The sequence below is a fragment of the Miniopterus natalensis genome, chromosome 2, assembly GCF_054644295.1.
Source record: "Miniopterus natalensis isolate mMinNat1 chromosome 2, mMinNat1.hap1, whole genome shotgun sequence".
In the NCBI taxonomy this organism is placed as follows: domain Eukaryota; kingdom Metazoa; phylum Chordata; class Mammalia; order Chiroptera; family Miniopteridae; genus Miniopterus; species Miniopterus natalensis.
The window spans coordinates 147,904,946-147,921,246 of record NC_142082.1 but is presented as its reverse complement, the minus strand read 5'-3'; the positions used below and the strand labels follow the sequence as shown (position 1 = coordinate 147,921,246).

General features: G+C 35.2%; 1 protein-coding gene across 5 annotated transcripts in view; it reads left to right on the top strand.

Moving 5' to 3' along the window:
- PPHLN1 (periphilin 1) overlaps positions 1 to 16,039 on the top strand; it is a 95,565-nt gene extending 79,526 nt beyond the window's left edge. For all 5 annotated transcript variants that reach the window (XM_016201142.2, XM_016201145.2, XM_016201146.2 and 2 more), the window contains one exon: positions 13,707 to 16,039. In XM_016201142.2, the coding sequence (XP_016056628.1) occupies positions 13,707 to 13,901 (195 nt within the window). In that variant the 3' untranslated portion in view covers positions 13,902 to 16,039. The remainder of the gene's footprint in view (positions 1 to 13,706) is intronic.
- The last annotated feature ends 262 nt before the right edge of the window (positions 16,040 to 16,301 follow it).

Below are 16,301 nucleotides of genomic sequence, written 5' to 3'. Positions count from 1 at the left end.
TAAAAGTATAGACTAGAAAAATATCTGCAAATAGATCTTGAAAATATGTTTTCATTTATAGCTAATGGAATTTATGGACTTTACCCAGTGTATATAATGCCTTCAGAGATAAAAGTAAAATAATGAATTATTTTAAATATTAATTAATTTAACCTACTTTTAATATACCTGATCAGCAATTCCTATTTTTGAAATAAAGCTGTGCTATTTGTGTCAGTTATGAATCATTCCTTTCTTGTGGAAAGAGAAAACACATCTTAGAAGTATTCAGAGTGGTATATGTTATCTAATTGAAAAGCCTCGCTCTGGTAGAAGTATGATTAAGTAGACTGATAATATTCTATTTCTTTCATTTGCATATGATGAGCTGAAAGCAGATACATTGCATTTTTTTCATTAGGAGTAACAAAAGCTGTATTTTCAGTGGAAATTCAAAGGATTGGTAATTGTTTAGCTTTCACCATGTAAAAGTGTAGCCTATCTCTAACTATGTTGGATAAAGCCTGTGAAGCACCCTTGATGGGTTTGCAATTGCATTGAAGAGAAAATAGATGTATACCATCACCTTGGCATCCCTGCCAGTGTGAAAGCACTGTGACAGGCAGATATGCTGCAGTGCAGGTGTAATCTCACAGGCCTCTGCTGCTCCCAGAAGGCCAGGTCAGATTCATGTATCAGGCTATCAACCAAAAGTTCCTTTTGGTTACAAGTTATAAAATGCACTCAAACTACCTTTAGCAAGTAAAAGGAAAATATTGAAGGCTTCTGGGAATTTCTTATGAAACACAGGCAGAAACTAGGTTTAGAGCCAGGAACTGGAAGACCATCAGGCAGTTTCTCATTTTAACTTCCCTTCTTTCTCCCCATGCCTCTCTACGCAACCACTATCCCATTTTCCTGTATTCCTTGGCAGTGTCAGTGTCATAAACCCAATTCATAATCTTGTTAACCCTGGGATTCATATTCCTCACCAAAATCCCTTAAACTCTATCTTCTATAACTACATAGTTTTCAATTGGAATATAATATAAATATACCTGGCAGAGAGGCCTCTCTCAGATGTGGGGTGGAGGTGGGAAGGGACCACTAAGCAGAAACTGCAGAAGCTGCCTCTGTACTGGAGTTACAATTAATCCTAACCACCATTAGTGTGTCCTACCCCTTCACTGGCACCTTTGGGTGCAGTGACCTCTTAACCCCCACTGCCATCACCTTTACTAAAAAAGAGACTATTAGCAAACATTTTAAGTCTCCCATAACTATTGTATTGGCAAGGACTTCTTTATTTTGAGCTGAAAATTCACAATACCTTGAATACTGTAACAAAATGAAAGTTTTTCTAAACTATAGTACATATAAAATATTTAAACTGTCTGATATCATGGAAAACAGAAAAAGAAAAGGTAGCACAACAGCACGTGTGTGCTGAAACTGTAACTTAATTTGTCAGAGTTAGACATGGAGAAATTTCATAGTAGGAAAGTGATTTCCCCTAACATCTACTTTATATTATAAATATAATTTTAATGGTGAAAGGAATGGGGTGATAGAGTAAATGTACCTGGTTCACTGAATCACCTGGCAAAAAAAGCTAAAGAACTACCCTCCCCTGCAGAATACATTGAAAATGTCCTATTTCAACCATAAAATACTCTTTAACCCAGCATACGTAGTTTATAGAACAGTAGTACTTTCCCCAGCATGGTGAAGATGGCAGATCCGACCTATTTGTTTTTCATAAATTTATCTCAGTGGCATCCCTGAAGCTGTACGGAAAAATAATCCAAGTTTCAGATTTTACTAGGGACATGACAAAGTATTAGACATAAAGCACACACACAAATAATGTCTCATTGTCTCACGGTAGGAATCATGGTCAGCCGACCTGCCTTCCAGGCCCCTCCAAGCTACTTGGTTTACACCATTCTTCAAAACCAAGCAGATTAATTTATTCCAAGGATTTAGTCTCAGGGCTTTATTTCTGTTTATATAATTCTCATGAGTTAAAGCAGCAGTATGGTAAGGGGTAAATTAGAAACCTAGGCTGTGAATGTTAATTGTACTTCTTGAAACTAACTCCCTTTACTCTCTCTGCTTGTTTTTATAAAATGAGGATAGCAATTTCAGGGTACTTGTGAGGATTTCTGGTACATAAAAGAATGTAAAAGCCTGTATGAAAATATTGTTTGTGACTTAATGTTTCTAATATGTCAATAATTTCTAAATGTTATTTGGTTTAAACAAACAAAAGCTCTTTAAAATTGTAACCCATAACCATTTCTAGTTATAAAGACCTTTGCCTAGGTAGGGTTCCTCTCCATTCTCCTCGAATCCTTCCATACTTTCTTTAGCTTTAGTCAAATCTAAAACATGACTTTTTTGTACAGTCAGGGGCTTTGTACTTCCCTGATTATTAATGTTAAATCATTTGAGGACTGGGCTAAACCAGGAGCAATTTAAAATGTATTAATTTCTAAAAAGATTTATTTGGACATAATCTTAAATAAAATAAATTTTTTTGGACAACTGTAACTTAAACTGTGTATTATGTTCTTCTTTTACTTGTATACTCCTCAGCTTCATTTAATTTTTCAACCCAACATAATAATTTCTTTTATAGCAATTAGCTGTTTGTAAAAAAAATCAAATATACATATACGTTCTAAGTAACAAATATCTTGCCATTTTAACCTGTGATCTCTTTCATTGTGATGTTTTAGACATTAACTTGGGAAAATGTCTAAATTAAGTCTTCCCCTCCCTGCCTTTATTAAAGAATTTTTATTGTTCTCAGGAAATTAAAAGTCACATGGCCCTGGCTGGTATAGCTCAGTGGTTGGAGGGTCAAGGGCACGTGCCTGGGTTGCAGGTTTGATCCCTGGGGCACATGCAGGAGGCAATTGATCAATGTCTCTCTCTCACATTGATATTTCTCTCTCTTTCTCTCCTTCTCTTTCTCCCTCCTTCACTCTCTCTTTCCCTTCCCTCTTCCTTCTACTCTCTCTGAAAACCAATGGAAAAAATATTAGGTGAGGATTAACCAAAAATATATATATATTTTAAAAAGCATATGAAAAATTTTGTCATTTTACAAAATATTTGTTAACCATTTTCTCAGCAATTAGAATTTTTAAACCTATTTTACTATGCATTTAATTGTCTTTTCATATGTTTTGAATCTTTGAAGTTTTTTTTTCAAACCAGTTAACTGACTTGAAACACAAAATTACTTTTCCTGGACTACTGAATCAGATTTGAAGGAAATATTGAGTAATGAATACATTAATTTTCTTCTAATCAACAGGTTTTTAAAAATATATCTTTATTGATTTCAGAGAGAGGAAGGGAGAGGGAGAGCAATAGAAACATCAATGATGAGAGATAGGCTGCCTCCTGCACACCCCCTGCTAAGGATCGAGCCCCCAACCCAGGCATCGAACCGTGATCTCCTGGATCCTAGGTCGATGCTCACCTGCTGAGCCATGCCTGCCCGGGCTAATCAACAACTTTCAGTGGCTTCTTGTCTAAAGAATAAGAAAAAAAATGTCTACAGTGTAACATAAATTATTTTAAGTCCAAGGAAGAGTTAAACCATAAGTCCAACCATAAGTTATTTAAAATCTAATCTAGTTATGTATCTATCTCCAATTTTACTTAGGTCTATCCATTAGCCATCTTTTCCAAAACTTTCTTCTATTCCAAGGCTCATTCTTCTTAAAACATACTATGCTTTTTTGTTTACAAGCTTCCAAGTTGCCCAGAATACCCAACATTCTCAGTGCTTTTAATCTTCTCCCATTCCACCCATTATTTTTTCTTTGGAATTATTAGTAATAATTAATTATTATGAGTCACTACTAATACTTTGTATTTCTCTCATGACATTTACTGTATTCTGCCTTGTCTTATGGTTATCTTAAATGTATTACTCTTTTTACTAGAATCTGAGCACACTGAGCAAGGTGTGCTATATTGCTGACCAAATCCAGTGCCTTGCACATGCAAATTCTAGCTGTGAGGCAGGCACAGCTGCTTTTCATTCAAATATATATCTGCATTTAGAGTCATTAATATCAATAATAATATTTGTAATTCTCAACCCACATTGAGAAGACACAAAGTTCATCGTCCAGTGTCTAAGCACAACAGAGAGCCGTTTTCATTGTAAGCTGAGATGATCAAGATACATATACCCACCATTGTACTTTATTTTGCTTTCCATCTCTTCCCTTAGCATTTTATTATGAAAATTTTCAAACATTAGGAATTATACACACCCATTAATGCACACCCATATATTCACCTAGATTCTATAATTAACATTTTGTTTTATATGCTTTGTCATGTATCTATTCCTTAACTCACCCATTCATTCATCTTATTTTTGATGCATGTCAAAGTATATTGCAACTCTCATTATACTTCACTCCTAATTCAGCATGTATGCCATTAACTAGAGATCAATATTTGTAGCTTCTTAAAGAAATAAAATATTACAGATATAGATAAAACCCCTCTCAGATACCTGCTGTCTCCCTCCCTTCTCAGAGCTGTTATTCTTATGTATATTTTTGTATTTTTATATGTGTGTATTCCTAAACTAATAAAATAAAAAAACATACATACATAAATGGTATCTCTATTTCCTTTGCAACTTTTTTTACTCGGTATCAATTTGAGATTTGTTTAGTTCCTGTATTTAATTTCTGTGGGACCTGCTATTGGCATCAGTGAAAGATTCTGTAGACTCTTTGAAATTACTTCATTTATTTTGGTTTATTTAGTGTATTATGATTGAAAGAACTAGTAAGCTGGAAAGGGTAAAAAGAATTATTTATGTATTAATTTTTGAATCATGTTTATAAATTGATCTGCATTTATAGATGAGAATTCTGTAAACATTTGTTGCTACTTTTTTTTTTTTTTTTTTTTTTTTAGCATTTATCCACTTTATCATTAACTTTGGGCTTTTTTATGTGGCTGTACTAATTGTACCCACCTATTGAATGTAGGCAGTTGAGATTGAATCCACGTGTTTATAATGCATTTCTTAGCAACTACCAGTGTTCTTTTTAGCATCTGTGCTCTAAGAGCCAGTGGGGCTGCAGCTTTGAGGAGGACATTTCAAAGATTTTTTTTCTATTAATATAGCACAAGGAGCAACATAATTATAATAGCTTTGACGCCTTCTGCATTACTCTACACCCAAAATTAAAGGGCCTAAATTTGTCTCCAGTATTTAACTTCAGTATGCTGTCACGTTTTACCCAACCTCTTCAACACATGAGACATTTTGAATGTTTCCTTGTATATTAAGTCTCAGTTGGAGTTACTTATTTTAACTTACATTTTTTATATGCATTTCATCAAAAGATTGTAGAACATTTCACAGATACTAATTGTATTTCACAATGCTCCTTTAAAAGTGGTAAGCTTTTATTTCCACTCCGATGGTAAAATAGTTGCAGATATATACATTATTTAATTCACCAGGTCAACACCTCTCACTACACCTTCCCCTTTTACTCCCTAGTCCTCCTTAACTGCAGTGCTTGATAGAATTCTCTGTGATGACGGAAGTGTTTTATATTTGCAGTCCAGTATGGAAGCCTCTAGTGTTTGAATAGGGCTAGTGTGGCTGAGGGAGTTAATTTTTAATTTATTTTATTAAAATTAAAATTTATTTAGTTACATAGGGCTAGTGGCTATATTAGACAGCACAGCTCTTTCATCTCCATCATCCCAGTAAATTCTTGCAGTTAACAAGTTTCCCTGATACTCAAAATAAATTAATATATTTTCATCAGCTTCTTTGATCTTTCTCTGGCGTTTGACTGTACCCTTATTCTACAAACGTTCCTTGGCACCTGGGCTTTCACTGTCTCCTTGGTTTAGTCTCCTGTTGTCTCGTGGTTGATAGTGATGTTTTTAGATGTCTGCTCCTGGCTGCCTGTTGATCTTACATTATTACCATTCTCTTAGAGCTGACTTTAGCTGTTCATTCAGCATCTACTGATTACCTAGTGTGTACCAAATACTGGGGCTAGAAAGAACTTACCCGTTTCTTTAAGGAATTCCCATGGCTTCCACTGGCATCAGTATAAAAATGATATCTCTTTCTCCCCAACCCCTCCCTCCCTCCCTCCCTTCCTCCTTTCCTCTCTCCTCTGTTTCCTTCTTCTTAAGTCTAGACTTAATACTCAACTTCCTATTGACGGGTACCTCAGGTACTGAACTTACCTCCCATTCCCAGTACCCTTCCCCTTGAAATAAATTAAAAACCTTCCAGCCATCATTCTTTACATTAACATATCCATATTGCTTCTTAATTACTTGCATAGCCTCTGATCTCATCCTTTAACACATCATGTCACATTCATTGTCCCCACTCTCAGGAGCCCATAGCATTGAGTTGTAAGCATTCTCTCTCCCTGATACATTGAAAGGATCCACGTCTTCCTTGTAGCTCTTTGCCCGTTTGCTAATTGCTAATTTACAGATTGAGGTTTAAACTCTTTGAAAGAAAGCTCTTCGTGATCCACTTTGCTGGGGAACACACCCTGTGCTTTAGCTATGCCAAACCAATTGAATTCCCCATAATGCCATTTCCTTTTCCTCCTCCATGTTTCTCTAGAGTGAACTTCTCATGTTTAAATAATTAGTTCTTGAGATGGCAAATATGGCCATCATGTTAATTTTTAAATACGTATATGATTAATATCGGCAGAAAGTGAAGGACAACTTGAGGTAAAACTAAAAACTGAAACCAAAATAAAAGCACTAAGGATAAAACAAACAATAGTCTTCAATGTCAAAATTAGATGTTAAACATTTTAAAAAGAATTAGTCCTAACACCATTTTCTAATGCTCCCTTCTCTAGACAAAGTCAGAAGGGAAGGGGAAGGAAGGAGGAACAGAGAGAGAGACAGACAGACAGACATTGATGTGAGAGAGACACATTGACTGGTTGCCTTCCAAATGTGCCTTACCAGGGCCAGAGATTGAACCTGCCACCGAGGTACATGCCTTTGACCAGGAATCGAACCTGTGACCCTTCTGCTCAGTCTGACTCTGTAACCACTAAGCAACACCAGCCAGGGCCTCCATATCATTTTTTATAGGTTGATAGTTTATTCCTTTTTATCACCAAAAGCTATTCTGTTGTATGGATATACAACAGTATCTATTCACTTACTAAAGTACATCTTGGATGCTCCCAGTTTGGGGCAATTATGAATAAAGCTGCTATAAAGACTTGTGTGCAAGTTTCCATGTGCATAGAGTTTTCCAGTCATGAGAGCATGACTGTGGGAGAATATGCTAGGACTCTGCTTAGCTTTTTAGAAAATTTAAGTTGTCTACCAAAGTGGCTCAGTATCATTTTGCATTCCCAGCTTCACGTTCTCACCAGAAATAGGAGTTGCCATTGTTTTGGATTTTAACATCTTTAATAGGTGCGTAGTGGTATCTCATCATTGTTTTAGTAGTACCCTGATGACATATGATGTTGAACATCTTTTTCATGTGCTTATTTGCCTTCTAGATGGCTTTGGTGAGGTGTCTGTTCAGATCTTTTGCCCATTTTAAAAATCAAATTGTTTTCTTATTTGTAAGAGTTCTTTGTATATTTTGGATACCAGTACTTTGTCAGATATATGTTTTGCAAAGATTTCCCTCAGTCTGTAACTTGTCTTCTCTTAAGAGTGACTTTTGCAGAGCTGAAGTTTTAATGAAATCCAGCTTAGTGATTTTTTTTTTTTGGAATGTGCTTTTGGTGTTGTCACCTAGATATTTCCTGTTATTTTCTAGACATATTATAGTTTTATATTTTACCTTTGGGTCTGTAATGCAATTTGATTTAATTTTTGTGAAAGGTGTAAGATCAATGTCTAGATTATATTGAACATGGATATCCAGTTCTTCTAGCACCACTTGTTGAAGACTCTCCTTTCTTCATTGAGCTGCCTTTGCTCTTTTGTTTTTTGGTTTTTTAAAAATATATCTTTATTGACTTCAGAGAGAGGAAAGGAGAGGGGGGAGAGAGAGAGAGAGAGAGAAACATCAATGATGAGAGAGTCGTTGACTGGCTACCCCCTACACGCCCCCTCCTGGGGATCGAACCCACAACCTGGGCATGTGCCCTGACTGGGAATTGAACCCTGATTGCCTGGATCCTAGGTCGATGCTCAACCGCTGAGCCACACCTGGCCAGGCTGCTCCTTTGTTAAAGAGCATTTGATTATATTTGTCTGTGTTTATTTCTGGGCTCTTTATTCTGCACCATTGATCTCTCTGTCTGTTCTTTTGACATTACCATACAGTCTTGATTACTGTGGCTTTATGGCACACTGAGTAGTATCAGCCCTCTGACTTTGTTCTTATTCTTTAATGTTGTGTTGACTATCTTGGATCTTTTGCCTTTCCTTATAAAATATAGAATCAGTTTGTCAGTGTCCACAAAATGACTTGCTGAGATTTTCTAGTCTATTGATGTGATGGATTCTAGTAATTCATTTTCAAATGTTGAACAAGCCTTGTATACCTGGAATAAATCCTACTTGGGTGTGTTGTATAATTCTATTACATTGTTGGATTCACTAATATTTTTTGAGAATTTTTTGACATCTATGTTTATGAGAGATACTGGTCTTGTAAATTTCTTTCCTTATAATGTCTTTGTCTGATTTTGGTAATACGGTAATGTTGGCCTCATAGAATGTTAGGAAATGTTCCCTTTGCTTCTCTTTACTGGAAGTGATTGTAGAGAATTGGTATAATTTCTTCCTTAAATGTTTGGCAGAATTCACCAGTGAAATAATTTGAACGTAGTGATTTTTATTTTGGAAGTTTATTAATTATTGATTCAGTTTCTTTCATAGATATAGGCCTGTTCAGACGATCTATTTCTCCTTGAGTTTTGGACACTGTGTCCTTCAAGGAATTGGTGCATTTCATCTAAGCTATCAAATTATCAGGCAGAGAGTTATTAATAATATTCCTCTCTAATCCTTTTAATGTCCATGAGGTCAGTAGCAATGGCCCCTGTTTCAATTTTGATATTAATAATTTGTATCTTCTCTCTTTTTTTTTTTGGTTAGCCTAGCCAAAGTTTTACCACTTTTTTTTTAAATCTTTTCAAAGATCCAGCTTTTGGTTTAGTGATTTTCTAAGTTCGTGTTTTCAATTTCATTGCTTACTTTGCATTTAATTTGCTCTTTTTCTAGTTTAGAGTATTAACTTTATATCTTTATTTTTTCTAACATGTGCATTTAATGCTATAAATTGCTAAGCACTGCTTTTGCTACATCTCACAGATCTTGATAAGTTGTATTTTCATTTAGTTAAAAATATTTTAGCCCAGCTGGTGTTGCTCAGTGGTTTGAGCGTCGACCCATGAATCAGGTCTAGGTCAGGCCACATGTCTGGGTTGCGGGCTTAGTCCCCAGTAAGGGGTGTGCAGGAGGCAGCCAATTAATGTTTCTCTCTCATATCAGTGTTTCTGTCTCTCTATCCCTCTCCCTTCCTTCTTCTCTCTAAAATCAATAAAAACATATTTTTAAAAAAGAAAGAACTCTTGTGTTTAAAAATATATATATATTTAAATATCTCTTGAGATGTCTTTTTAAGCTGTGTCTTATTTGGAAGTGTGTTGTTTAATCTCAAATATTTTGAGATTTTTCTAGCTATCTTTCTGTTGATTTCTAATTTAATTCCACTGTGGTTTGAGAGCATGTTTTTTATGATTTCTGTTTTTTCAATTTGTTAAGGTGTGTTTTTATGGTGCAGGATGTTGTCTATTCTGGTGAATATTCCATGTGAGCTTGAAAAAAATGGGTGAAGTTCAAAATGGGTTTCACCTGGCTCAAACCAGGGTGTCTGCAGGGCTGCACTTCTCTTCGGAGGTGCTAGGGGAGAATCGTTTCCTTGCCTTGTTCATTCTCTAGAGGCCACCTTATTCCTTGGCTGGTAGCTCCTTCCTCCATCTTTAAAGCTCATCACTCCACCTCTATTTCTGTGGTCACATTTCCTTTTTTTTTTCTTTTTTCTTTTTCTCTGACCCTCCTGCATTCCTGTTTATCAGGATTCTTGGGATTACATTTTTCCCACCTGGATATTCCAAGATAATCTCCCCATCTCAAAATCCTTAATGTAAGCATATCTGCAAAGTCCCTTATACCATGTAAGGTAACATAGTCATGGGTTGCAGAGTTTAGGATACGGACGTCTTGGGTATGGGGGTAGAGGGCATTATTCAGCCTACCGAAGTAGTGGAGTCAGGATTTGAACTCAATAAGCCTGCTCATGGAACCACTTCTCTGCTCTTTCCAGCTTCCACACCACCTTCTACATCTAAATGCCTCCTTTAAGCTTTGTTTTGATTGTCTGTATTTACCTTTCCAACTACGATGGTCATAGGATCAAGGAAATTATATGGAATGATGAGGTATCAACAATAGACAAAATAACTGTTCTTGTTTCCCCAGCTTTTGAAGACTGTGTGCATGTCTCGCTTTTGTAGTTAAGCACTTACCTCCTAATACTAATATAAATTAAATTATAAAATAAATATTGATAAGTATATGCATATATGTTTAAAGATCATAGCCTCCTGTGGCTAGTTGGCTACTGTATTAGATAGCACAGCTCTGTGACCTCTAACGTTCCATCAGACTGCTCTTTACAGCTCTGTAATGCTAATGCTAAAGAAAGTTAATCTGAAATGAAAATTCTAACAAATCATGTGGCCTTAATTTTTGGTTTCTCTATTTGTGATATCAGAGTTAAGGCCTAAAATAATACACATTTTAGAGGCGTTTTATGTCATTACAGGTATTTTAGATAGAACAAACTTGCCATTGAGTTTGTTTGGCCAGATACTCTTCTTCCAGTCACCAGCAGCATAATTAATAGTAAAAAGCCTTGGTAGTTTATTTTATCATATTCCTTTATTGCTAGAAGTACTTTGTGAGAATTTAACTATTAATGCAGGCTGCTATAATAAAGGACCGTGTGAAACCACGTTTGGGTAGTGTTTTTATTATAATGGCAAATTTAACTACATTTTTTTGCAGTTTATGTGAACCCCACCCAAACTTTAACCTGTTTCCCATTTTGATGAGGTTCAATCAGGGGGAAAAGCAACAGAAAAATAATCTTCCTGTGTGGCCTGTAGATATAAAATCTGAAGATTAGAATGCATTTCCAGCTAGGAATCGTAAGCAAACAAACTCTTCTACAGATAACTACACCCTTCCTGTTTGGGACTGAGTTTACTGTGGAACAGATTTCGGAAATAGGTTTCTGACAGTGGTGAATTTATTTATAAAATGTTGGAGGGTGTGGTTCTTCCTTTAACAAAAAACTAATTATTTCCTGTCTAATGCCCTACTAGTGCATTTTAAGCAGTCTTTTTAGAGAAATTACCCTTTAGTAGAGAAATACATTGCTTCAGGCAGTTCTGATTGTTCTTGTCAACTAATGTACAAAATTTGTCTATTTCAGTGATTAATTCAAAAAGGACTTAAAATTAAAAAATAAAACACTATCTTTAAATACCTGTATTACCTTGTCTCCAGAGTGATAGTAGTTTACAGTTTAAATAAGTGTATGAAAACATTTTAATATGATTTTACTTTTGATATGCAAATCTATAGCACATTTATGTTCTGGAAATATGCTAAACAAAGAGTTATAGTTTAGGTAAAACAGCAGATTTACATTAAAGAATTTGCAGGTTAACTCACAGTGTAACATTATCCTCATCTAGTACATCTGTTATAAAGAAGCCTATAAAATTTAGGCCACCCACAAAGTGGTCTGCTGAGGCCTGTGGTTGGCGTTAGAATGCTGTTATTATGTGGGCTGACTGGTCTGGTAAGGAATTTACCTCCACTAAAACTGAAACATCATGGTTCTGACTTTCCCCCATGGGGGCTGCATTGGCTTGACTTGGGTACTATGTGTTTGTTAGACCAGTTAATGTGCTCTGTTGCCTTGACATCATATATAATATGTTTTCGTTCCTTTTTTTTTTAAAAATCCTCACCTGAGGATATTTTTTCCATTGCTTTTCAGAGAGAATGGAAGGGAGAGAGAGACACAGAGACATCAATGTGAGAGAGACGCATCTATTGGTTGCCTCCTGCACGTGCCCCAACCGGGTCGGGGATCAAGCCTGCAACTGAGATATGTGCCCTTGGCTGGAATCGAACCCGAGACCCTTCAGTCCATGGGCTGATGCTCTAACCGCTGAGCCAAACTGGCCAGGGGCGAATGGTATACTGTTTTCTGTGTTGGTTTATTAGGGTAATATTATCAATATTATTAATATGTAAATCTTAGGATAAACTGGAATAAATGGTTGATTTAAACAGCTGAATTAAAATGATTTGCTATTATAAGTAAATTTGGTCATCATTTAGCAAACGTGTGTGTGCGAGTACATACGCTAAGGTAAAGAAGGTAGCTAAGGGCTTTATATATTTTAATTTCTCTATCATTTGAAGAACTTATCCTTTTAATTTCCTTGAGGCTTATCAATGGTTTTTAAGAGCAAGGACAGGAATTTAGTATAATTTAGCAACCTATTAGAGTCAAAATTAAATATTATTCTTTTATAGCAAATATTGCAGACATTTAAAAAATACAGCAGCAACCACCACATCTAGCAGTGATCATTTGAGGAGTAAACACTATCACAAGCCAAGCAATATCTCAGTTTACATTTTCCTAAAGTTTCCTAAACAAAATCCTTTTTCAGAGAATAAACATGTTATGGTAATTGTTTTTGTTAAATTTTTAAAAGTCAAAATTAATAGTTCTTTCAAATAAGATAATTTGTATTTCACTTAATTTTCATGGAGATTTATCAGTAATTTTTCTTCAAATACATGAATTACAAAGTATGAAAAATAGCATAGAAATCTAAAATTCATTTTGTGACTACAAATTAAAGAAATGTCATTTCCTTAGTAGTAGAGGAGACAGCAATTTTTAGACAGAAAATAACATCTAATTGCCACTAATAAAAATTATATATACATATTATAGTAAAATATAAACTGAGGTAGAAAATATATACACGTGTATATATGTAATGTGTGTGGATTTATATATACATGTGTGCGCACACATGCACAACCATGTGCTTGTGTAACATTGTCTTGATCTTAACTCTGCCTTGGTGACTTTATAGTTAAATCTTTATAACTTGAAAAGTATTTTCAAATAGACACTTTTGGCATTCTTATAGTTGTTTGTTGTATACTAAACAGAATTTTGAATTTGTCATCTGATCATGGTTCAAACAAATAGTTTGAAGGGGCTCAGAAGCTTTTTTCCTCCGAACAAGTAAATGAGTAAAGCCATTAATGTGCCTCACTCCGCTAGTCTTCGTTTCTAGTTCTTCTCACCTCTAGTCTTATGTCCTTTTTGTAGATGCGGTATGCTGACGAATGTCATGCCTAACTTCTATGGTCAGTGATGGGGTGTAGCAGTATTTTTCTACTCATTGAAGTTGTCAGCAAACCCCAGAGATAGAGGTTTAAGTGGCCTTTGGCAATAGTGACTACTCAGGGCCCACAGGGTTCAGCTGTATTACTGTGTCTCCCTTTTAAACTTCAGCATCATAGTTCTGCTAACTGAAGCATCTCAATCTTTAATTGTTTTCACTTTTAGCTAATCGCATTGTATTTCATCTTTCTAGGTTTACCGACAAGACTGTGAAACTTTCGGAATGGTTGTGAAAATGCTGATTGAAAAAGATCCTTCATTAGAAAAGTCCATCCAGTTTGCACTGAGGCAGAATTTACATGAAATAGGAGAGCGGTGTGTGGAAGAGCTCAAGCGTTTCATTGCAGAGTATGACCGCTCTTCTCAAGATTTCGGAGAGCCTTTTTAGAAATTTCTTGCTCAAGCAGAAAAAACGGTACTAGATTCCCCCCCAGGATTGTGTAAATCCTTAGTATATGGATTTTTGTGATGCAGAGAAGTACTTTATGATAGTTGACCACTGTTCCAATATCAAATAAACATCTAAAATAGTCTTGATATTTTAATTAGAATTTATCTACATGTAGAGCCTCCTAATCCATTACTTATCTTTTTCCCCCTCTAAAATGATGGGTCAAGTAATGTTTCAAGTCCTGGAGAAAAGCTTTCTGTTCGTATTCATATTCTGTAGTCTTCCATAGTATGTGATCATTTGTTCGGTCACACTAGTGTTATTTTTAGAGATCATTCCACTTAAAAATTTATAATCTTTTTGCATTTCATAGTCAATGATACCATGTGAAAGTGTTAGAATTCTAAGTTGTTGTCTTATTGACTTGTTGCTTGCTTATCTTAGGCTTTATAAGTTTTAATATGTTTAAGTATAGATCCAAATAAACTGAATACCTTGGTATCTTAGAGAAAGTTTGCTTTGAGTATAAATTCTCATTGTGGTAACTAGAGCACTTAAATCTCCTAAAAGACACCTCACAATAAAATCCTGTTTTCCAAGTAAATGAACCTAAATTAATATCTTCTATTAAAATAATCCTGTAATTCTTATGTGTGTTAAACAATACCACATATAGGTAATTTGAGGGGAAAGATGAGGGCTATTTTAAAGCTGCGATTTCTTTTAAAATTTCTAATTGAAAGAAAAATTTAGAATCTGAGGGAGTAGTAGAGTTTCATTTTTTCCATTGGCCTATATTCCCCCTCTCAAGAAAGATGACTGATAACACATCCATGATTAAACCATTTACTGATTGTGCCTTTGTTAATCTCTTTCTGGTCTAACAAGTTCTTTGTTCTACTGCCCTTCTAGGGTTCTTAGCCCATCAAAAGTGTTCTTGGAAGAAACAAAGCACAGTAGGTAGTAAGCTTAGCACGGCTACCTTTCACCAAGCAGTCTGTGTAAACCATCCTTCATGAGCTAGCCATCCAAATAATAGGTTAGTTAAAAATCTAACGGGTGATTAGGATATTCCACTCATTTCCTGGTCACTTCCAGCTGCCCAGTGGCATTTAGCCAAAATATATAATTTTGTGGCATTAGTTAGGAAACCTTAAAAAATTATGTTTGTTATTACTGTCCAGTGTCCTTATCCCCCATCCTCTTGCCGTTTCCACTCTCTTCTCACTTGAGCTCTGGCCTCATTTTTGGTGGCCTTTATTGATATTATCTTAATAGCTACCCCAGAGTAGATAAAAATTTTATTAAATGTGGAAATAGCAGTATAAACAATTTTAGCAGATCCTATAATAGGTACCAAAATATGTATTATGCCATTCCACAAATTTAAAATTGAATTGAAAGCAACAATTATTTTCTTAAGTTTTCTATATAAGACCACCTTGAATTTCTTTGTCATTTAGATGTTGTACATAAGTCGAAACTCAACCCTATGTATCATCTCTGGTATTCTTCCTCAACATGAACAATGATTTTGTTTGTTACAACCACCTTGGAAAAGACTGCTTTTGTTTCTCCCCTGTTCCCATGTTTTTCTCCTTATATGTTCTAGTTCCAGGATCCATTTTCTTTAGTCAAGATGTCACAGATTAAAAGAAAACAAAAAACTTGAGAAACTACTACAAAAGAGTTGTTCACTATTTTGAAGTTCACGAAATCATAGAACTTTTACTCACAGATGCATTTAAATGTAGATTCAACAGATAATATTTTCTTCTCCTCTTCCCCCAAATTACACTCAACATTTAAAGCTGTTTATAATAAGCTTGCCACCAGCATTATTCTGGTAGGCTTGTCAGTGTTAAATCTGTCTGTGTGTGATTTTTTTTTTAAAGCTTTAAAGTCTAATTTTAGGATAGATTGATTCAGATGTGTACCAGAGTGTGTATTTAGCAAAATGTTCTTTGTTTAAAAAAATTTGTTTGTAAATTATCCATTGTTTTTGAGTATGCCCAATTGATGTGATAAAGTTTTCATTGTCTCATAAAGCCTTGATGATCAAAAGGGGAAAGCAGATATTGTGAAGCTTTTTGTGAATTTTAAAAGTGCAAAATAAAGCAACCAGGTTTAAATAATTAGATCGTCTTTTTTCTCTTTAACAGGCTTAAAGTGTTTTGCTGAAATGTAGATTTTTATTCCTTTCCACTGCAAGATTATTCCTTAGTGTTCAGTTCACCTACTCAGCAGGATGGAGGAAGTTTGAGAATTGAGAAACTATTACCTTTGTGTCGTAGGGAGTCTTGATATCTGAGAAAGCAGTTAAACATAAGATCGAGCACACAGTAGTGCTCAGTAAGTGTGTAATTATGAGCCTACATTTCAGAGAATTGCAGGATT